The sequence below is a fragment of the Berghia stephanieae genome, chromosome 1, assembly GCF_034508935.2.
Source record: "Berghia stephanieae isolate SIO BIC M18660-M18661 chromosome 1, UCSD_Bste_1.3, whole genome shotgun sequence".
NCBI classification, from domain to species: Eukaryota; Metazoa; Mollusca; class Gastropoda; order Nudibranchia; family Aeolidiidae; genus Berghia; species Berghia stephanieae.
In genome coordinates this window covers 72,116,572-72,141,761 of record NC_088360.1, presented here as the reverse complement: position 1 = coordinate 72,141,761, position 25,190 = coordinate 72,116,572, and the positions used below count along the sequence as shown (strand labels likewise).

The window sequence follows — 25,190 nt, the reverse complement described above, 5'->3', positions numbered from 1 at the left end:
TCAAAGGAGGAAATCAGAGCTGTCATACGTTTTTTGAACGCCAAAAGTCTGAATCCTACCGAAATTCATAAAGAACTTCAGAGTGTATATGGTGAGCATGTTATAAACCGTACACAAGTCTATCACTGGTGTAATTTGTTTGAAGCCGGCCATTCCGACTGACAGACAGGGAAGGGAGAGGGCGTCGATAACTGCGACGTCAGAAGACAATGTGAAGCGAGTTGATGAGCTTATTCGTCAAGACAGGAGGTTGAAACTTCATGAAATCGCAAGCAGTCTTGAAATTTCAGAAACTTCTGCCCATAGAATTGTATTTGATGAACTTGGCTACAGAAAAGTCAGCGCAAGATGGGTTCCTAAGCAATTGACAGACAATCATAAAGAACAAAGATTGGACATCTGCAGGGAACTTTTGAGAAGAAGCAAGAGCTCACGCAGGGTTCACGGGCATACTGCCAACGCCGGCGGAGACTTTCTAGGGTACGATGTGACTTTTCTTAACAGCATAGTCACCGGTGATGAGACTTGGTTGCACCATTGCACCCCAGAAACAAAGCAAGATTCGATGACATGGAAACATCCATCCTCACCTGTCGCGAAGAAATTCAAAGTCATGCGGTCAGCAAAGAAAATAATGGAAACTGTTTTCTGGGACAGTCGTGGTGTTATTCTGTTCAAAACCTTACAACCTGGAGAAACAATCAATGCTGCAAGGTACTGCCAAACTCTTGACAAGCTTAGGGAGGCCATTCGCAGAAAGCGCCCAGGGCAGTTGACCAACGGGGTCATTTTGCAACACGACAACGCTACACCCCACACAGCACGAGTGACGCAAGGTTGGCTAGAGAAATAAGGATGGGAGATTTTGCCACACCCACCACACAGTCCAGACCTCGCACCATCTGATTATCACCTCTTTGGGCCACTGAAACGTGAACTGGCAGGAAAGCGCTTTGATGTCGATGAAGAGCTTGTTGACCATGTGCGGAAATGGCTACAAAACCTTGACGGAAATTTCTTCCGAGAGGGTATCTATTCCATGGTGCGGCGTTGGCAGAAGTGTGTCGACAGACTTGGCTGTTACGTAGAGAAATGAAGGACGAGTCAAGGTATGAACACGTGCAAGAATTTGGTTGATAACATAAAAAACGCGGATTTTACAGGCATTTTTCGGTTAATTATGAAAGAGCCCTCGTACGACAAAATATTATTGACTATGTGAGACTAGCTTACTTGTCCCTCTATTTTTTTTTTTTTTAAACATTTTGTAGTCTGTTATGAAACATATAACACATTATTTTTGTGAATTTTTAAGCATCATCATTCCACATTAAAGATGAGATATATCTCTATGTTTAAATCTACAGAAAATGATAGCTTGCGGTTCTTTTTCTTTTTTCTTATGTTTCTTGACTATTTGCCACAAAGTCTACACAGTTCATTCAAATATTTATCATGAATCCAACTAAATTAAAATTTAAAAATCACCATAAATTCAATTTTGATGACGTCCAACTGAAATTTTAGCAACTTATAGTCCAATTATAAAATGTTCTATATTTTAAAAGGATAAAAGTTACGTTATAACTTTAACTGAAAAATGTAATATTTTAATTGAGCAGTTAGTACATTGTAAATTGCAGAAATATGGTCCATTTCAGATAGGCATTTCACAATCACTATGTAAGGCACTGGCATAAAATCCATATGAGAATCGAAGCAGTAAATATTGATGAATATATTTTTTAAAAAATGAAATTGGGTTTGCGCTTAAAAGTGTTAACAAAGAAATGAAAGTGACTAGAATTACCTATGTTAACTTAACTCACTAGGGGATTCCCCATTTTTCGGCTGATATGACCCTGAGTCAACCTTAGGTTATCACTTTGCCTCAGTCGCGGCTCCGGAAATTTTTTTTCGTTTCTGTGATTGACACAACACTTTAAAAAATATGTCAGTTGAATTTTCTGTGAGAAATCACAACACTAATTTAGACATTTCAGGGTGACAACGTGCAGTTAACAACGCGCATAATTCTGTCTTATGAGATAAAAAAATCATATGCTAAAAACAACTTATAATTCATTTTAAAATCTTGTTTCACCTTGAAAATGGGATAAAGCAATAGAAACCTCTTAACCAAATGGCATAATTTCTTGAATCAATATGGAACTTTAAAAAAAATAAAAAAATTTTATAATACAACCAATTCTTATGTTTGCATTACTATCATGGTCGTATTAAAGCAAGTTGTAAACATTAATTTAAGGAAGCATTTGGGCATCAGTTCAGCCTTATGTGCAGCTGAAGCCCCAAGAGGATAAGTAAAAAAGTTTGTTTTGTTTTTGTTTTTAAGGGTTTTACGGTGCTTGCAACACATTAAAGTCATATCAGCGCCAGTAAAAAGGACGAAATTTTGGATAGTGAAAAGATTCTAGATGTACAATAAAAAAGGACATGAGGAAAAAAGTAAGACAAAGGAGAGTGGTTGAAATAGGGAACAGATGTAGATTCCAAGAGCACACTATCAGTGTACTTAGTTTGAGATCACCTAAATGTCTCACCCATAACCAGCACAAGATCCCACTAAGAGGAATACACTCAAATGCTTACATTATACACTCAAAATAACAAGCATAATAATAAATAACAGAGAGATGATTTACAAGGAAAAAAATATCATCTCCCAAAACTATAACTATACATTCAACTGTTTCCCTCCCAGCCAAGGACTCCGGCCAGGGTCAGGACAAAACCAAGTAATCTCATTCCAAGACAACGACAGAACGCAATTGGAAAACAGACACACTGGGATAGTAGACACAGCAAGGACCTCCCTGCCCACTATGGGAGGTCGGGAACCTCACCCCGAAGTAAAAAAGTAAAGTATGGGCATCAGTACAAGTGTGCAATAAACATTGAACGAACAAATCATTAAATTGAATTTTGTATTGTTACCTTGAGGGAAAAAATGAAATTGAGATTTCTGTTCATTGTTGAAACTATCTACAAACATCAATGCATTACTTGAGCTGTCTGAACAGTCTCATCTGTCTGAACTTCACCGTTATAGTCTAGAGTTCCAGACAACAATGCCTGCACTGTTTCCATTGGAAGACCATGAGCACCTTGTAACTGGTATGTATTTCCATCTGCACTTTGAATAAACCATGCCCCATCATCTGTCTGATAAATATTACTTCCCTCTGTCAAAAGGAACTGTCCCTCTTCCTCTCCTGATGGAGCAGAAATGGTCATGTCGTCACTCACTAATTGCTGAGGTAGTTCTAAAAGAGGATTTACTGCATCATCGGATGGAGCTATTTGTTCTGGAAGAATGTCAACATCGCTGGAATTGAGAGTGGATGAAACACCATTTAGGTCTTGTTCATCAGTTTGGTCAGGAAAACTCAGCCCTCCAAGATCCATGATGGCAGAGGGAGCTGTTTCAGATTTCAAAATTTGAGACTGGAGGGAATTGTCCATGGAAGTGAGATTAAAAGAAACAGAAGTTGTGGAATTATTAAGACTGCTATCTTTACAAGGGGATGACATGAGTGGAGAAGAAGGCTGGTTTGATAACAGATGAATAAATTCTGATGAGGATGATATAAAGGATGATGAGGATGGCTGGGATCCTGGCAAAATGATGTTCCCTTTCAATTTAAGAGCTGGTGGAGCTAATGTTGGAAATTCTGAGGTGGATCCATTGAAAAAGGGCGAGTCTGTATTATTAATATGATTCACTGAATAGTCATTTGCCTTTAGAGGTTGGATAAGAGAGTCATTATTTGAAATATCATTTGATGAGGGAGTAATGATTTCATTTATCACCGAACCATCATGGTTGACACTCAAATTTGGGAGAGAGACCGGGATGGATGAAGCATTGTCAGAGGATGTGTTCAAGGATGATAGTTCATCACCAGAAAAACCTATTGAACTAAGAACACCTGCTGAAATATCAAAAGATGAGTCTAGATCTTCATCAGGAACAGTAGTTACTACTCTATTTAAATCTGAAATAGATGTGGTGGTGTGTGATGAGACAGCCGTAAGAGCAGATCCTTCTGTTGTTCTATTACTGAATTCAATAGTATTATAATTGAGCACCTCATTTTCCAACTCTGTCTTTACATTCCCAGTAGAAGCATGAGTGGTTGACGCTGAAGAAGCTGATAAGGACAATGATGAGGGTAGCAGAGATGTAACGGATGCAGAATTGGGTTTCACTTTATGAGGCGAGGTAACACAAAGAGTATTATTTGGATGGCCACCACTTGTAACATACGTTGATGAAATTAAAGATGAGGGTGGGGATGTGGTAACTGATGAAAGTGATAAAGGAGCAGTGGCCTCATTAAATAATTTCCGTGAAACTTTGACTTCTGTGGGTTTTGTATTTATATCAAAGCCTTGTTTCAAAGATGATGATGAAGAGACAGTAACTTTGGCTGTTCCATTGGTATATGGTTTACTTATTGCTCCTAGAAGTGAAACTTGAGGTTTTGAAATGGGAGAAGTATTCTGATGGAGAGAAGAAACATTTTTCTGTTTCTGATAATGCTGGAGTGTAGATTGTTGCTTTGTCTGTGCTGATTGCTGTTTGACTATAACGTTTTGACTAGCTGCTTGATTTCCTGATGCAAGAAAAATTGTGCTTCCCTGTAACTGGTTCCCTGGAGCAGCTAACAGTAATGGCAAACTGCTAATCTGACTCGATTTTGTACCACTTGCTGTTGAAGTAATTGTGGTTCTAGAAGCTTGTGCATTTAAAACAACAGGTAAAATCTGGGAAGACGATACAGCAGTAGTGTTGTTGCTTGTTCCTGTATTCAAAACAACAGGAACCAGCTGAGATTTTAATGCCTGACTTGTGGCAATGTTACCTTTACCACTGGACGCTGATATAAAATATGAAAGGGGATGAGATTGAGATGATGGTGATGAATTTCCTACTTTAACTACATTTGGAGATTGGTTGATTGATGACCGGAGGGAATTAGTGAAAGGGGATAACAAGTGAGAAGTTGAAGTTTGTGGTAGAGAATTCTCATGGGTATCACTTTGTAAACCATTCAATGATATTAAAGATTGTTCAGAAGTAATATTTGATGATATTGAAGTCATCAGGCATTGCTGTTTCTTTATGGGAATGTTGTCTAAATTTGAAGGCGATAAAGATTCATATTTCCGTTTTCCAATAAAATGTATTTTCTCTGGAGGGAAAATCTCATTTCTTTCCTGGGCATTTGTGTTAGTGGATAGTGAGATGCTTGCTGCAGAAAGTTTGTTATGCAATGATGAAAATGAGTTTGAATCATCTGGAAGCATTTCTTCTACTTTATATATTCCAACATCAAGTCCTAAGCATGAGGCAAGGTTCTCATCCTGTACCTGTGACAGAAAAGAAAGAAAAGATTTAAAAATGAATGAATATCAGAACATTGAAAAAAAATTGTAATTTTGTTTTCATATTATGATCAGATTGGTTTGAAAATCAAATGCAACTATTTTGACTCTTCAAAAAATATTCATTTAAATCAACTGATATTTGAAGGACAACTTTTTTTGTCAAATTTTTAAATACATGTCTTTCCAGAGTACAGCATTTAATGAATGAAGCTGATTGCACAGTATATCAAAAAGAGAGTCTGTCCAAGGACTGAATCTTGTAGAATTCCTGATGTCACTTGACCAGTCTAATCTTTCTCCACCAACTACGACTTCTTGTGAACACCGAGGAATGATTTAATCCATAGGTCAAGGTTCCCATAACTTCAGGAATCACCCCTCAGTGGTGTCCTCCTCTCATAGCCTAGGATTCATTTCCCACTGGTGTTCACCTCCCATAATCCTGGGTTCATTCCCCACTAGTGTCCACCTCCCATAATTCCAGGTTCACTCTCCACTGGAGTCCATATCCTGTGGTTCCATGATCATTCTCCTGTGATGTCCACCTCCCATAGTCCCAGATTAACTCCCCACTGGTGTCCTTACTCCAAAGTTACAAGTTTACTCTTCTCAGGTGTCCATATCTCACAGTCCTGGTTTACTATCCGCTTGTTTCAACACTCCATAATCCCAGGTTTACTCTCACTCGTGTATCTATCCCATATTTACTCCCTACCATTGTCCACCTTACATAGTTCGGGTTCACTCCCTGCTACAATCTATATTGTTCTGGGTGTCTATCTCAAAAAGTGGGTACCTACATTTCTCTCTTGTTCACTCCCTACTTGTGTCTACATCTTACAGTCCCCAGTTCCCTCCTCACCGGTGTTACCAGCCCATAGTCCCAGGTTTACATCCCACTCATGTTAACATCCCAAAGTCCCGGGTTTCCTCTCCATTGTTTATTATATCCCATAGTCCAGGGTGCACCCAGGTTCACTTCCCACTTAAGTATCGATTCTGTCTTGTCCTCCAGTTCATTCCTCACTACTGTCTACAACCCAGGGTCACAAGGTTTCCTCCCCTCTAATATTGACCACCTATTATCCTGGATTTCATCTCCACGGGTGTCCACCTCAAATGGTCCCCGGTTCAATCCCCACTGGTGCTCCCTGGGTCAATCAGTACTTAATGTTATTGAAATAACATGAGGTCCCCGCCTCTTTATCGTCTGATCAGAAAATAAGCAATCCATTACAGTAGAGCAGTTTGAAACAGCCTATGATGATTATGGAACTATTTTCAATAATGATATTACTGTGGAAAAAATTGCTGTGCAATTATTTCCCTTGTTACAGTGAAAAAAATCCTTTCCATACAAAGATCAACAAACGGGAAATTGCCACCTGACGGCAGCTATTCCTGAACACTTAGAAAATCTCAAAAATTTGAAAAAAAAAAAAATGCAAAAGGCTACAGATTTTGCGGCCACAATGCAAATCAGGGATTTTTTGCGTTTTTTGCAGCCGCAAGCGATGCAAAAACGCCATGCCAGGATAATGAGGATGATGATGATGATGATGATGCGGTGGTAGTGATTGCAGTGATGATGATGTGGTGGAGGAGGTTGTAGTTGTGGTGGTTATGATGATGATAATATGGTTCAAGAGGGTGTAGTTGTAGTAGTGATGATGATGATGATGATGATGATGATGATGACGGTGTTGTGGTGGTAGTGATGATGATATGGGGGTGGTAGGTGTAGTAGTGGTGGTAGTGATAATGATGTGGTGATGGTAGTGATGATTATGATGATGATGATGTAGTGGTAGTGGTTGAAGTTATGGTGGTAGTGATAATGACGTGGTGGGAAAGCTTGTAGTAGAGATAGCAGTGATAATGATATTGTGGTTGTGGTAGTGATGACGATGATGTGGTGATGGTTGCAGTAGTGATGATGTTGTAGAGGAGGTGGTAGTGGTGATGGCAGTGATCATGATGTGTTGAGAAGGTTCTAGTTGTGACAGTAGTCATGGTGATGTGTTAGTGGTGGTTGCAGTAGTAGTGGTAGTGATGGTGATGATGTTGTGGTGATGGTAGTGATGATAATGATGAGGTGGTGGTTGCATTAGTGGTGGTAGTTATGATGAGTTTTACCTCGCACATCTGGTTTTATTATAGCAAGATTTGGACATATAATTATTCTGGGCCACAATGACAATTCATATGGTCAAACTGATTCGAGAGTCAATCAGTGTAAAAAAGAATAGATTTTGATTAGAAAATTGCGGGTGAGGTCATTAGAGGGGTAAATAGAAGAATTCTTGAAGTCATTCGATTGAAATTTCTCATTACCCAGTGATGAAAATGGCAATTAATTAAAAAGGAGGAAAATGTATTGGTCCATCTGTGAAACTCAAACAAAATCATGAAATAAAATATCATAGTTTCATATATTATATTATTACTTCTAGTGTCCATATATTCTTAATAGTAGAGATATAACTTACTTTATGTAAATTTTTTATGAATTGTCCTTTCCTTAAAATGATTTTTTAAAAATACATTCTCTTTAAGAGATTTAAAATTAACTTTTGGTCAACAGGCCTGGAAGTATATGCTTTTACTTGTTTTATCTCTGTTACTGTAGTCCAATGGTTACGACTCGAGTATCTTTAATAAATCAAAATTATCAAACATTGTAAAAACAAGGGTAAAAAGTGTAAACTAAGTAGAGCGGCCCTTATTACTGTAACAGAATAATATAATCTCTCTCATATAAGCAGATGATGTTTATAAAGTTAACATGAAGACTCATAGAGGAATGGTTGAGAGATATATATGGATAAGGGAAATAAAAAAAAGAGAGAGAGAGAGAGAGAGAGAAAGAGACAGACAGAGAGAGACAGAGAGAGAGAGAGAGAGAGAGAGAGAGAGAGAGAGAGAGAGAGAGAGAGAGAGAGAGAGAGAGAGAGAGAGAGAGAGGGTAGATGGGGCTTTTTATCTAATAAGGAGGAAGTAATAATAATTATCTTTTTAAAATACCCATAACTGTACTACTACTACTCTTAACCTACTTACGAATAAAATCTAGACTCATTTCACCCTCCCCCAACCCCTTCCTTTTCGACCATCAATAATAATAATAATAATAATAATACTTTATTGCATCCCAAAAAGGAAATTTTTTGTACAGACGTGTTATAATTTACACATAAGATAAAAATACAATGGAAATAAGATGTATATATATAAAAAAGGAGCAGCTCTATAACCAGAGCTGCGCTTTATAATATGAATAATTTCAAACTGTAAAATAGTTAAAACTGTCACTATAAATTGAAAATTGAAAAGATTGCAAAACAAATAAATTAATAAATTAATATTTATATTTTTAAAAAGTAAAAATGAGAAATAATTATATAAAATGATTATTGCTTGTTGTTATAAAGCCTAATACTGGACGGCAGAAAAGATTTTCGGTGTCTCTCTGTTTTCGTTGAAATAGAGAAAGGGCGACCACTTCTTTCTGACATAATAATTGATGGTCTTAGTGGATGATACTGGTCATTTAATATTTTAGTTATTTTATTTATACAAAATTTCTCGTATAAAAGATCTACATCGTCAACATCATTTATATAGCGTTTAATGGATTTTTTAATATTTGAATTTATTTTGTTCCTTTCCACTGCTAAGCAATTGCCTCCCCAAGCTGTTATACAAAATGACAAAACACTTTCGATTACTGCTCTATAAAATAATGTGCAGAGGGTTTTATCTATTCTAAACTGAGAGTTTCGATAAAAAATATGTACGTCTGCACATCTTATGCCTAATTATTTTCAAGTGTTCATCCCACTTGAGCCTGTCATCAATCGTTACACCAAGGTATTTGTAGTGAGGAACTCGCTGGACGAATTGGTCCTTTAATTTTAACGGTTCTATCGGTTCCTTCACTCTCCTAAAGTCAATCACTAGCTCCTTTGTCTTGCTTATGTTAAGCTCTAGGTGGTGGGCATCACACCAAGACACAAATCTATCAATTTCTTGCCTATAAGCCACTTCGTTGCCATTTGTTATGAGGCCTTGAAGAGCGGTGTCATCTGCAAACTTTATTAAAGGTACACTCAGGTTTTGACTTCTACAGTCATTCGTGTATATTGTGAATAATACAGGGGACAATACACAACCTTGAGGAGCGCCAGTATTTGTAGTTATACAGGAAGATTTGTTTTGCCCTAATTGAACATATTGTGCTCTCTCCGTAAGAAATTCGAGCACCCAAGCAATTATATACTTGTTTAAATTCAGACTAGTCAATTTTTGAACAACCAACTGAGGTTGCATTGTATTGAACGCTGAAGAAAAATCTGCAAAAAGCAATCTGCAATAGCTCCTAGCGTGATCTAGATGCCTGTAGATGTTGTTTGTAAACAGCAAAATGGCATCCTCTACGCCACGTCCTGGTTTGTAAGCAAATTGATGACTATCACTCAATGGCATAAACTGATTCCTAATTTTAACAAGAACAAGTTTTTCTAAAGATTTCATGACTATTGAAGTCAGTGCAACAGGTCTGAGATCGTTCATAGTTTCAAGTTTTTCTTTTTTTGGAACAGGAATAATTTTCGAAGTTTTCCAAATTTCAGGGATTGAAACGCATTGGAGGGACCAGTTAAAAATATGTGTATAAATGGGGGAAAGCTGGTGGGCACATTCTTTTAATAGTTTTCCTTTCAATCCATCCGGCCAGCAGCCTTCCTCTCGTTTAGTTTCGAAAATACGAATCTCGTTTCCTCTTCACTGACCTCAACAGCCATTTCATCTTCCAAAGCCCTGTCTAATTTATGTTTTTCATTTTCAATATCAAATTTGTTTGCTGTGTCGAAACGTGAATAAAATTTATTTAAAGTTTCAATTTCGATATCTTCTGATATAATCGTGGGCTTTGGATTATAGTTCACAGCAGTTTTAAACCCCGCCACGTGTCCCGTATATCCCCAGAAGAAAAGCATTTTTCAATTTTATTTTTGTACTTGTCTCTACAACTAGATATTACCCTCTTTATCTCTTTTTGTTTTGTTTTCAGATCTTTTTTGTTTCCACTAGTATAGAGAGTCCTTGTCAATTGCCTTGTCTTAATTTTGAAATCTGGCGCCAGTTTGTCTAGACTGATGCCATAAAAATGGGAGTGTCACCCACATCCATACAACTGAACACAGGTGTCAAAATATGACACAAGGTATGATGGTGATTTTTTCATGGATCCACCACTTGACCTGAAATTTTATCAGAGGAAAATGTTTGACACGGCAAAATCAGTGGAAAATTTCTTAGAAAATCCTGGAATTCCATAGAAAATTATCATCACTGATTACCAAAGCACGCGGCTATTGGAATTTGTTCGAAATTTCCAAAGCAGGGGTTAAAGAATCTCAATATCACAGATGGCATTTCTCCAAATTCATATGATGACCAAATAATGTGAAGATTGCACCGACAGACATTTTGAAGCACACTGACCGATTTTAAAACCACTTTACATGTGCTTATGGATTGCCCATTATACAACGTGCAAAGTTCGAACCACTGGGTCACCCCTACAACACTCAACACAAAGCTCTATGGTGAGGCTGAGGACCTAAGGCGGACCACAGACTTCATAGCAGATATCGGACTGCAGCCATAGATGTCCATCAGAGGAACGAAGAAGAAGAAGAAGAAGAAAAGCTTTTCAACTGACGTAGATAAAATATCTGAGAAATAAATGATATAATTGTGAGTCTCAGAATAGTGAAATGAAAATGTAAACATCCTTGCATATTTTTGTTGGATTATTTACCTTTATTAATTTATCTGAAGAATGGAGGTTCCCAATTTCGTTTTCCACAACTGGTTTCATGTAATCTGCACAAACTCTCTTTAAAGGACGAAGAAGATCTTCAAATTCTTTATAAATGATGTCAACCTGAAACATTATTTATTTAGTTATACATAATATTAAAGAGGGTTTTGTACTATTTAACCAATTTGACCATATTTAAAGTAAATAGTTAATATCTATTTAAATCTAAAAGGGTGAAAACCAATATATTAATCACTTTTTTAAAGAGCAATTTTTTTTTAAATTGACAAATTTAAATTTGCCCCATAAGAAGTATATTTAAAAAACGATTTGGTAAAGACAGTTTACTGAGAGGCAAAAAAAAAAAAGGATAATTTGGATATTTAGGTGCACACACCTTACACACTTCAATAAATGGCTTTTCCTAAACCTGACAGACTTTATCACGTTCACTAAAAGAACTATACTACAACTCAGACATCAAATGAAGCCAGTGGCATAGTTGTTACTGTTATAAATAATGGGAGATATGAGTCTGTAAAGAGTTTAATGGAGAATGAAAAGGTATAATCATTCAATTTGAAAAAAATTTTTTTTAATTTTTTGGTTAGAGTGTTTTTGTTTCTACATGAATTGCATAAAAACACACCCACACACGCACGCACACACACACACACATACATACACACAATTGTACATGAGAAAGTAAATGAATGCATAAAGAAATGAAAGATTTAAATACATAATTAATAATCATCCAATTGATATATCTATTTATTTAATACGCAACTTTAAATTTGGCTCACAGGAATTTCAGACACCACGCGGAGGATTTTCAATGCCTAAAGAGGAATCTCCAAACAAAAGAAAAGGGAATTGGGATAGTATTTGGCATTGTGTTTACATATTGTATAATTCTAAACAGATAACTGATTACAACTATATTATGATATATAAACACAATGCCAAATACTATCCCAAAGTTTCCTTATTTCAAATGAAGTAGAGCTTCAAAACCTAATGGTAGTGATTGTAGTGCTGGTGGTAGTGAGGATAATGTGGTGTTGGTGGTAGCAGTAGTAGTGGTAGTGATGATGATGATGTGGTTGTAGTTGTAGTAATAGTGGTAATGATGATGATGTGGCGGTGGTGGTTGTAGTAATAGTAGTAGTAGTAGTAGAAACAGCATGATGATGCGGTGGTGGTGGCTGTAGTGGTAATGATGATGATGTAGTGGTGGTGGTTTGAAGTAATAGTGGTCCTGATGATGATGTGGCGGTGATGATGATATGGTTGTGATGGTTGTAGTAATAGTGGTTGTGATGATGATGTGGTGATGGTGGTTCTAGCAGTAGTGGTAATGATGATGATGATGTGGTGATGGTGGTTGTAGTTGTAGTAGTAGTAGTAGTAGTAGTAGTAGTAGTAGTAGTATTAGTGGTAGTGATGATGTGGTGGTAACGGTTGTGGTAGTAGTGGTAGTGATGATGATGTGGTGGTGGTAGTTGTAGTAGTAGTGGTAGTGATGGTGGTGGTTGTAGTAGTAGTGGTAGTAATGATGATGATGTGGTGGTGGTTGTAGTAGTACGATAGTGATGATGATGTGGTGGTGATGGTGGTTGTAGTAGAAATGGTAGTGATGATGATATGGTGATGGTGGTTGCAGTCGTAGTGCTAGTGATGATGATGTGGTGGTGGCTGTAGTAGTAGTAGTGGTAGTGATGATAATGTGGTGGTTGGTCGTTGTAGTAGTAGTGGTAGTGATGGTGTGGTGGTGGTGTGTTAGTAGTAGTGGTAGTGATGATGATGTGGTCGTAATGGTTGTAGTTTTAGTGGTAGTGATGATGATATGGTGCTGGTAGTTGTAGTAGAGGTGGTTGTGACGATGATGAGGTGATGGTGGTGCTTGTAGTAGTAGTGGTAGTGATGATGATGTGGTGATAGTAGTAGTGATAGTGATGATGTGGTGGTGGTGGTTGTAGTTGTAGTAATAGTGGTTGTGAGAATGATGTGGTGGTGGTTGTAGTAGTAGTAGTTGTAGTGATGATGATGTGGTGGCGGTGATTGTATTAGTAGTGGTAGCGATGATGATGTGGTGGTGGTAGTAATAGTGGTAGTGATGATGGTGGTTGTAGTACTGGCAGTGATGATGATGTGGTGGTTGGGGGGGGGGGGGATGACCATGGGACAATTTTACCTCACCGGAATTTGACGGAAGTTGCCCGTAACCCAGATTTTTTTGCTCCGGAGCGGAATTTTTTCCGGTGAAACTGGAGTTTTGGCATCACTGAATGAACAACGAATATGCAATCCAATGATTTAAAATTTACATGAAACAAAAATTATTTTTGCTTATAAGAATCATATAATGGCCATAGGTTTTGAGAAGGCAATCATATGTTATAAGAACAGTAGGGATCCTGCAAAAGATTTCAGAATTATAAGTTGAAAAATGAACGCTCAAGGCTCTAAATATACTTCAAGCATCAGCCAAATCCTATACCTTAGGTCTTGATCCACCTTTCTCAGCTTTCATCAGAAGAAATTCCCAGGTAGATATACATCCAACTAGTCTTGGAAACAATACCTCCATCAAATCTTCATCAGAACACATTTTGGTGAACTATATGACAGAGAAGAAAACAAGCCGTGAACATGATGTCACAATTTCCGAGACAATTTTTTTCCCTCCACTTTTGGGAGTTGCCCAACAAATGCTATCTTACTCCTATTTAAGCAAATTTTTAAATTGTTAGTCTCTGCACGCAATATAACATGACACACTGATTGATTTCAGTCTGGAAAAATGTCAAGTGGCAATATCCATATAATATGCCCACATCAAAATGAACTTTCCTTAATATAAAAATTACACAACAAGGATTAACAGATAGCCAATCTTTAAATATTACGTTTTCCTTGCTTGTAATTCTAATGTGACCCATGATAGGCAATAATAATGGTGCAAACAATTTGAGAATTTTCAGGCCACTTCTTGGAATTGTGGTCCTGGTTCGAGTCCAGAGCATCATATAGATAAAGTTGAGTCCTTGGGAAAGTCTCTTTACTCACGTTCTCTCATTGTACTCAGGTGTAAAACAGCGTTGTCTCTGCCCAAAACAATTGTAATATCATGTCTCCTCCTACATGTTAAGTGTTGCTGTTGGCTATGGACCACATATAAAGCCCTATATAAAAATACATATTTTTTTTTTGTTTTTTCTTTCTTTTCTCCTTACTGCAGATACTTGCTGTAACTTCACAGGGAGGATCAACACAACAGTCCATGTTAATATTTAGGCGTTAGACACAGTACATCTTCTTCTTCAAGTACCAAGTCTGTGCCAGACATCGGTGATCATGATACGCCATTCATCTCTTTGATCAGATAACCTCAGAAAACTAATATTACTCTTTCTTTGTCACCCAGCTGTTCAAACTATTCAAATATGTTTTTCTTGGTCTACCTTTACTCTTTTTACCTTCTATCTTTCCTGTGAGAGCAAGATGTTCAATACATTTATGTACACAGTACATCACATAAAAAAAGACAAATAGGGAGCAGTAACTGGCGTAATATAACGATCTGAAAAAGTGTCTATGAAACAGTGCCAGACAAAGAAAGAAAGAAAAAAAAAAAGAAAAAAGACCTTCCCAAAAAATCAGCATACCTCAAAGCAGGCTGATTTTTTTTCTTGTATTTTTCTTTCTTGCTTTGTCTAGCACCGTTTCATACACACTTTTTCAGATCGACATCACAAAGACCAAATAACAGAAACAAGCTAAAGATGTCCCATGCCTCCAGGTGTGTGTTGAATAGTTTGGGGACTGAGTGTCTACCATACTTTGAGGGAGCTCATTGCTAAGGATATGGCATATAGGACAATGGAGTTTTGTCTGTTGCTTATTCTGGCTATAGGCATGGTAAATTTAGAATTGTGTTCTGTTTGTTTTGTCTTATGTTGGGTGTATGGCACGAATTTAATATTTGCTTAGGTTGTCTGTATGTTGTGGAAAATTATCATTTTGTCAGCTTTTCTGTGTTTTGAGCAATTAGAAGTGTATCAAGGTTTGTGATGCATGCGTGTGGTGAGAAGTAATTTGAGATGCGTCATGCACAGTCATATTTTGGACCTGCACAATATTCCAATCCACACTCAACAGGACAATGGCTGACACTTAATACCCTTGACATTGGAGAGAGATTAACTAAATGTGATTCAACAGGAATGCCAGCAATTCGGCATAAGTTTTTAGTGCACATGCGTGATATTAGTTGTGGCACATTTCATAGTCTTTTAAAAATTAATTTCCTCAGCAAAACATTTTTGCTTCACTATCATTTGATAATTGTGTCCTGACTCTATTAATTTTTCAATTATTTTTCACTTTTGTACGAAAATAATAATCAATTAAAGTTTAGTTTTTACTTACCTGACAATATTATTAATGTCATGAATGCCACTAACAATAACTTTGATTTGAATCCCTAAAGATTTTTTTCTGAGGGTCATGTTAAACAAAAAAAATTTTTTGTGTGTGTGAATAGAATGGCACTGTGATGAATATGATGTGCAAGCATCCAATCTCAAACTAGTCTCGATACCCTTTTTTTATAGAGCGGTAAGCAGGTTAAACACCTTAAACAAACATTTTTAAAATATATAAAGGACACAACGCAAATGACCCAATCACCACAGAAAAGGCAAAAAAATAATTTAATAATTGTAGTGCATCTTGAAGCATTTAATTATGTTTCAATTCTAGAACCATCAAAAGCAATGATATTGTTTTGACTTGAACTTCATTTAGTCTAACACAATTACTATAAATAAGGAACAAGCAAGAGTACACAGGACGACAACTTACTACTGACTGACTTGTCATGCAGTCGATATCTTTTGAACTCAATAAGTGCAATCATTTATATCAAAAGGCGGTTACTCTGCCATAATACGTATTGTTTTACATTCATAACACTAATGTGAAGGTAGAAATTATCAAATGCAATATTCATGATCAGAATTTTTAAAAGAATAATATATGGTACTAGTACTATAATAAAACAAATTTTTTTTACTTAATAGCCCTTAAGAAATTTTTGTTTGTCATTATGCACAATAAATAATTAAATACATACATAAATAAATAAATACATAAATAAATAAATAAAAAATAAATTTCAAAAATTATGAAAAAAAAATTTTAAAGGAGAAATAATCAATCTATAGAGCAATTTTTCCAAAAATCAGCTAACCTCTCGTAATTTATTCTTTCTCCTTATTTGGGCATTATGTTTCAGGTGAGCCCATCTTCCACGATAAGAACCTCTTCCTCTGCCTCTTTGAACAACAGGTGAACTGGTCCCTATTGAGTTGATAGAATCTTGAGTATTTGAGTCCTCTGAGAAGTTATCAACCAAACCATTTGACTTGATGTTGTATGGACCAGGATCAGAATTTCTTGAATTCCCATCTTGGGTTAAAGATGCTTCTGAAAAAAAAAAGTAAAAGAAAAAAGATTTTAAACAAGTAAAAAGATGAAAGAATAAAGAAATTCAACTGAAATAAATCAGGATTCCAGGTCAGTATAAAGACTACTAATTATTTTATCTTTTTTAAATCTATCGATTATTTGGGACAGTGCCATTACAACTTCATATCACAAGGAATAAAAAAGACATAAAATCCAGGTAACTTCTATTAAAAATATCAATTTTACACGATTCCTTTCTGATCCTTTGCAGAGATACCATCCTCATGGATCAGAAATGATGGAAGGAAAAAAATGTGCAATTGAAAAAAAAAAATGATTGTGTGATCCATTTCACGGTTCACAATGTCATGGCATTGCATAATCTAGCCACAGATTAATACAAATAGTGGTCTTGTCAAACGAAGAAATTGAAGCTTCTTGTATCATTACCTTTTAACATAAAAATTTTGCGATTTTCATAATAGTTAGTATCTCTGATTTTTCATGTTTTTTTTGTTTTGGAATGTGGGAGGGGGGGGGAGATAAAATGTGGGGGAAAAAAATTAATTAAAACCTGTAATTACCTTTGCTACTATCTTCTCCATCTACAAGTAAACTGTCGTTAACCTGACCATTATCAACTCCGGTGACTCCAGATCTGCGATGTTCAGGAGCTAGTCTGTAATGTCTTTCTAAACCAGCTTGTCCAATGTATGATTTCTCACAGGTATGACATTTATAATTCTTTGGCTTTCCTGCTCCTAATGCTAAAAAGAAAATAACAATTGCTCTTCTTGGATTTGATCAGAACAAGTTTTAAACTCCTAGATGTGACAAACGAATATATCTATTATGTATTATATTCTTCATAACAATCAAACTATCAGACATTTTTAACAATTGAGACCCAAACCTCCACAGCCTCCTTTTTATATGATTAATGATTACATATTTCTTCAAACCTCTTATTTGTTATCATAACAAACATTTCCTTTTTTTTTTTTTTTGGAAATTTGGTCACAAGCAGTAAATCATATTTTTTGTTTTGTGTGTGTGTGTTTGTTTTTTTAAATTCAATCTGAAAGTGCATGTGGCTTACGCATTGAGCTGACTTCCACAGAGTGTGAATGGGAGAAAAAAAATAACATCTCTATAAATTTGGACCATGTGAAAATTTCAACCAGTGGGAGAGAGGCTTTTAGTCAGATGTCCGATCCAGTCAGTACTGAGACTCTTAAAATAGGGTCATTTAGTACTACAGCACAATATCTATTTATGAAGGCTTTAAAATAATTAAATACTTTTATAAAGTACTTGTAAATTTAAAAATGAGTACAGTTAAAAATAAACAATAAAAATATAAAGAATAGCATGGTTAAAAATTGCAATAAAGCATGTTACCTGCAGTGTAGTGATAAACCTGCTTGACTTGTATTGCTCCAAATAAAAAAAAAAATTAATACAAATACAATAGTGACAAACCTCCAAACTCTGACAATATGACCATGTGCATAAGATCTCAGAGATAAAAAATATGTAAATTATTTTCGAAGTTGGACAAAAATAACTTTGTAACATCATAGACATAGCTGAAACCTCTGAGAAACCTAATAGCACCATATCCTCTTCGTAATCCGTGACACAAGAAGAAATAGTAAAAATCATTTGCAATAGCCCAAACAAATCATGCCAGCTTGATTCAATACTGAAATGGATTATAAAATTCTACATCAATGAACTTGCGACCTCCCTTCTAATCTAACAACACATATGTCAACTGCCAACTGTTATACATTGCAAACTTTAACTTCACCACAAAACTAAATATGGCCCACGTTACGCACTTAAGCAAACCAACTCTGACAAAGAATCTTAAAAATTTTCGGCCAATATCCAACCCTTTATTTCATTGCTAAGTTGATAGAAAATAATAGTTACAAGAAGACTGCAAGATCACATTGGGAGGAACAACCTGTGCATCAAGTACCATCTGCGAACAGAATAGGCCACAGCATTGAGATGTTGGAGTATACAATGATATAATTGAAAAGGTCAAAACAGACAGCAACATCATCCTGCTCTTGCTATTGCTGCCTTTGCCTTTGATATTGTCAGCCACACATCTTGTACTTGTTGACAAGACTCAAAGAAAACTTTGCCATCAAAGGACATTCTTTAAACTGAATCATTGAGTAACTCTGGTCGGCAGAAATTGTCACTATAGATGTGCGCTTGGCTAATAAACTCACAATATTGCCATCCGGAAATATAACAGCCCAACACACAAAACATTGTGTAACCTTAAAGGTTTATAGCCTGGTTAATACAGTTTAGTGAGAATTACTCATGAACATGGATGGCAAAAAAAACAACAACAAAGACCTGAGTGACGCCAACTTCATTTCATATATAAATTGAACTCCAAGCTCTCCATCACTGCTTCAATTCAGTGTTCTTCAGTTGATCCTAGGGCCGCTGTTTTTCACAATATACACTTCGCCACTAAAATATATTCTGTAAGTAGCTGGTGTCAATTACCACCTTTACACCAAAGATGTTCCTGATCCGTCACAAAATTCCAAAGAGTCTGTCTTAGACATGATTGGACACTGTATAAAAGTAGTTAAACTGTGGATGAACATGAACAAGTCTTAATTAAATGAATATAAAACTGAGCTGATTGATGATTGTCTCCAAAAATAAAAATTCACCAGCAATTGCTGAAAGCATCAGGGTCCTTGAAAACAACACCCAAAACTCACCATTCATCAGAAACCTCTGCTTTTTCCTTTATGAAAATCTCCACATGATCATGCATATCACATTCTGTAAATTACAACTTAAGAAACATTAATCCAGTTAGATCTACTTGACAATGACTTCACTCACCAGTGGCCTTCTATATCTAGTATTCCTCTAAAACAACTCTAGGGCTTACAAACAACTCAAAACAATGCCGACAGAGTCTTTTCCAGGACCAGAAGATATGACAGAAAAACCCCAGTTCTAAAATCCTGCATTGGCTTCCAATTTTTTTTTTTTTTTTTTTTTGAGCTTTTATATAGCGCAATATCCACTATACGTGCTCAAAGCGCTTTCCAATGGGTCCCTGGCCAACAGCAACATTTAACATGTAGGACGGGACATGACGCCTGTTAGGCAATATTACAATTTTTTGGACAAAGACAACGCTGTTAACGGCCAGGTACTCATTTTACACCTGAGTACGGTGAGAGAATGTGAGTAAAGAGTCTTTTCCAAGGACTCAACTATGTGCCGATCGCGAGGCTCGAACCCAGGACCTTCCAATTCGAAAGCGAGTGTCATACCACTAGACCACATAGCCGCACAATTGCCAAATGAATAGAATTCAAAGTAGCCTGTATCACAACTACAAATGTCTAATAGACAAGCTCCCAAATATTTCAAATCTCTCATAGACATGAACCATCAACAAATCTAAGATATTTCCTTTCAACTCAACTCAAAATTAGATGGCCTTCATCAAAAACAGAATTCTCCGCCCGCTTTCTCAAATTATGCAGCTCCAAAGATCTGGAATTTTCTATGTCTTTTTTCACAACCAAAAATTTAAAGAGAACAGTTTAAAATAGGTTTATTTAAAATCTAATGCTTCTTAAATTAATTTTTTGTTGCCGTATAAATTCATGGAATTTGCCAGCTATGATTATTATGATTATTTTGCACACAAGCATCTCTTGGAAATAACCTAACACTAACATCAAGAGAATTAGGATAACAAAATTAAATATCAAATTGGTATACCTTGAAACAAATCAGGAGATGTTTCCTGTTCACCATCCTCATTTTGCATTAACTTTGACTCTTCATCGCTGTGTTTTAGGTCAGAGTATCCTCCGTCAGAATCATCATAATCTTCATCCCAGTCCAAAACATGAATGTGTTTGTAGTCCTTTACCATATGTTTTGGAGGCTTTGAAACACGACCTGATCTTGTTCTTGGCCTGTGTTTTTTCCTTTCCTCTTTCTCTTCTTTGGATAATTCAGTGGCATCTCCAGATCCTCTCTCTTTGTCTTCATCACAGTTAACATCAATTCCTGAAGACTGAGCAATTATCTCTTTCCGTTTCCTATAAGGGCGTTTCTGAACAGGTGTGACAGTTGTTTGCTGTTCCTGAGATAATGTAACAGGCTTCAAAACTTGGTAGGTAGTTTGACCCGAGACAACCTGTGATTTATGTAACTCTGATGGATAAATTACTCTATACATAATTTTTGTATTGGTGTGAGGATTGAAAATAACTGTGCCACCATTTTCTTGAGCTTTATTTGCATTACTGTTATGTTGCTGTTGAACAACTTGCATTATCTGTTGCAACTGCTCTGAAGTTAGTTGTTGCATTGGAGTGTAGCGGTTTCCCTGTTGAATAATTCGTATTGGGTTTTGGCTCGATCCTAATGGGGCAGGAGATGAATTTTGTTGATTTGGAGAAACCAGGGTAAAACTCATACTGTTATTCTGTTGACCATCATCGACCTCTGGCGTATCCTGTGCCGAGGGTTGCTGATGAGAAGATGGCTGTGAAAGTTGTTGGGCTTTCACTTGCTGTATCACAGATTGGAGAACTTCTGGAGTCATTGAAATTCCTCGGGGTGCTGCAATCTGAACCGTTTGTGTTGGAGAACTGGCTGTGTGGTGGAGTTTGAGTTGAGTCTTAGCATCAATGGCATTAGATGCCTCATTAAATCGAACAGTGGTATAGTTCTGGCCATTAGTAGTGTTAGGTGGGGAAGATTTAGCCACAGCTAATTGTACAGTGTGTCCAACATTATTTTCAGTAAATTGATCTGGATTAGTATATGATAAAACAGTTTGCAAAGTGGTGCGATGAGGTATTGCTTGATTGCTTGAAGGAGTTTTCTGTTCATTAGAGTTTTCATTCTTTATTCTAATGTCTCCAATGGTCTGAGACTTAGAGCGACTGTGAGAATCTGACTCTGACATGATTGCCTGGTCAGAATTGTCCACAATACTTTGAGAGCCATTTGATTGAATCACAAGAGCAGTGTTTTTATTATCAGATTGTTCACGTTTTGTTGCATCACAGCTTTTCGTGTGGATCTCGTCTAATGATACAGATTTTAATACCATAACAGTAGAATTTGAGTTCGATTTAGGCACTGAATCGGTCATCACCGTTGTCGTTGGCGATTCCGAAGAGGCCGAATGCTCTGCCGAATGTGGAGCAACGCATGTAATTGGTGTTGAAACAATGTTTCCACCGTCCAGGTGTTGACTAAACATTTCCTCTTTGATATGACAATCAATGTTATCTGAATCTAAAATGATAATATTTTCAGAAACACCCTGTGCCTCCGTTGGGTCGACTTGTTCTGAGTTCTGATGGGGGTCCGCCATGTTTGTTGTTCATTTGGGATGTTTTTGTTACACTGTAACACTCTCGTTGTTCTTTTCACAATCAATATGCAGTGTTGTGTACTTTTTAATCGACGAATGATAATGGAAACCGTTCCAGTGAATAGAAAAATCAAGAAACCTGGCAAATGGCTTGAATTGCTTTAATCCTGTGGAATAATCAATATTACACGAACGAGTGCAGTAGTTAACCATTAAATTCAGATACTAAAAATGAAATGCGAAAATGTCATATAAACACGAAATATTGCACATACGAAAATTTTGTGCCAATTCTTCTCTCGTCCTGCCTACATTTTACATTTCGCACTTCCACCAATCAAAATAATATATTCATGAGGATATATAGGGCTATGCCCAAGGAATTTGGCTATGCCATAACTATTCCAATACTCATTGGTTGAATAGCCGAACTTTTAAGCCTTTTAAAGGAGTGTTATCTGAATGAATGAATGCATTATTTATTGTCGGTAAAAATACATATAATGCATACATCTTTTTATCCATAATAACAACTAGTAACAATGACAACAAAATATAAAAGTAATAATTTGAGAAAAAAAAAAATGATGTATATTTTCTTAATAAAATCTGATTTAAAATCAGTAAGCCCTTTAAGGCTTTTCACCTACATAGCAATGCGGCTTTATCAATGACTTGATGTAAACTTTAAGGTCTGATGTTGGGTTAGATGACACTCGAATCGCGACAGTAAGTGCAAGGGTTGAGTTTATTGTACTTTGATAGAGTGGTTTTATATACAAAGATCGGTGCCAATTTATGGGAATTATGAGATAATTTCTCCATTTTCAATGCAAATATTCATATTGATTCTAATGTTTCACTTACTCCGACACAGGTTTCTAGACTGTTGGTACGTTACTCACAAACGCATGTAGGCAAATTAATGTCGAAAGTTGCAGTTTGCTCAAAGCCGAAATGATATTGATAACCAACGAGTATCATTGCTGTAACGTGATCGGGTATATTAAATGTTTTTCTCTTTATTAATAGTAATATATTGACTCAAATAAGCTCCAAAAAAAATATAATGCTCACAAACTTCCGACATAGTTTGACGTTAAACTGTATGTTATAATTTGAAGACTAGGTGATAACATGTATATTAAACATATAAGATGTTGCTTTTTTTCTTTCAAAATAAGATAAATAATGGTGAATACGGGATTGGATATAATATTATTGAATCATCTTTATGATTATTAATTCATCGGCCTAAACAGGTGACAATATACAAAGATATAATTTTTCATAAATTTCCGACACAGTTAGAGTTCTAGGCTTATAGACAGCATATGCAGAAAAGAAAAAAATACAAAATAAATCATACAGAAAAAAACCCGCTATAAATTGCTGTAGGTATACTATTACTTTTTACTATAGGGGACAAGTTTAAGATTTTTGTCTCTAGATGCAAAACAAACATAAGACAAAACTGGTTCGGTAGTCGTATTGTCCAGAATTGGAACAATTTGAAATTTGAACCAAAGAATGCAAAACCTTTTGATTACTTCAGGGTGTTTGTAGACAGTGAGTTATATGATGGGAGATATATATATGACGAATACTACTTTTTTTGCACTACTGTTGACATGGCTTTCAATCTTGTATGTATGCATTGTTATATTATTATGGTTTTCTTCTATATACGCGCGCGCGCGCGCGTGTGTGTATGTGTGTGTTTGCGTGCGTGTGTGCTTTGCACGGTTAAAGATATATGTTTGTACACCACATTTACATGAGTACATTTAAGTTGAAATACTATCTTTACCAGTGTATCATTATTGTAATCTTTAATCAATGGATTTATGGCATTACTATTAATACATTATTAAGGGCATTAAAGGGATTTTATCCTATTTTGTCCTACCTATACCATATGTTATGTTATGTTATAAATGATATTCAAGACGAGATTGTTATTATTATTATTATTATTATTATTATTATTATTATTATTATTATTATTATTATTATTATTATTATTATTATTATTTTCATATTGATTCTACATGTTTCACTTACTCCACCATTCTACTCATTCGTTATCACAAACATTCAAATAATCAAGTTCATGTTTGCTCAACCGAAATATATCATAACAACGAGTATCATTGCATACGTGATCATATTTAATTTTCTCATTATTATATTAAATATGATGCAAATAGCTCAAAATTATTAATGCTCCATAATTCACATAGTTTGACATAAATCTATTGTTATATTGAAGACTAGTGGTAAAATGTATATTAAACCATAAGATGTTGCTTTTTTCTTCAAAATAAGATAATTAACGTGAATCGAATGGATAATACATTATTGAATCATCTATTAATTATACATTCATCGACCTAACACAGGTGACATATAAAATATAATTTTCATAAATTTACATTAAGCAGTTCTAGCTTATATACAGATATGAGAAGAAAAAAAATACAAAATAAATCATACAGAAAAAACCCGCTATAAATTGCTGTTGTATATATACTTTTTACTTTAGGACAAGTTTAGATTTTTGTTCAGATGCAAAACACAACATAAGCAAAAACTTATTCGTTATGGTATTGTCCAAAAATGAACATTTGAAATTTGACAAAGATGCTAAACTTGATTATTTCAGTGTTGAGACAGTGAGTTATATGATGGAGATATATATAATACAAATACTTTTGCACTATGTGACATGCTTTCATCTGTATATGCATTGTTAATTTTATGGTTATCTTCTATAATCCGCGCGTGTGTGTGTGTGTGATGTGTGTGTGTGTGTGTGTTTGCGTGGTGTGCTTTGCACGTTAAAGAATATTTTGTACACACATTTATCAATGAAGTACTTTAGTTGAAATACTATCTTTACAGTGTATCATTATTGTAATCTTTAATCAATGGATTTATGGCATTACTATTATATTATTAAGGGCATAAGGATTTATCCATTTGTCCTACCTATACCATATGTTTGATGATGTTATAAATGATATTCAAAACGAGATTGTTATTAATATTATTATTATTATTATTATTATT

At 35.7% G+C, this 25,190-nt stretch overlaps 1 protein-coding gene across 1 annotated transcript; it reads right to left on the bottom strand.

The window, feature by feature from the left end:
* Positions 1–1,297: 1,297 nt before the first annotated feature.
* Positions 1,298–22,371, bottom strand: LOC144955955 (uncharacterized). Its single transcript, XM_078886219.1, has 6 exons — positions 20,504–22,371; positions 17,302–17,484; positions 16,500–16,735; positions 13,746–13,865; positions 11,240–11,365; positions 1,298–5,397 (listed from the first exon to the last, which is right to left on the bottom strand). The coding sequence occupies exons 1-6, from the start codon at positions 22,116–22,118 to the stop codon at positions 3,016–3,018; spliced, it is 4,662 nt and encodes a 1,553-aa protein (XP_078742345.1). The 5' UTR covers positions 22,119–22,371; the 3' UTR covers positions 1,298–3,015.
* Positions 22,372–25,190: the final 2,819 nt, after the last annotated feature.

Coding starts and splice junctions, on each gene's coding strand:
- LOC144955955 (XM_078886219.1), bottom strand. CDS start 22,118: ATGGCGGACCCCCATCAGAACTCAGAACAAGTCGACCCAACGGAGGCA. Junction 11,366..13,745: donor AAGGTGGATCAAGACCTAAG/GTATAGGATTTG, acceptor ATAATGTTTCAG/GTTGACATCATTTATAAAGA. Junction 5,398..11,239: donor CTTCAGATAAATTAATAAAG/GTAAATAATCCA, acceptor TTTCTGTCACAG/GTACAGGATGAGAACCTTGC.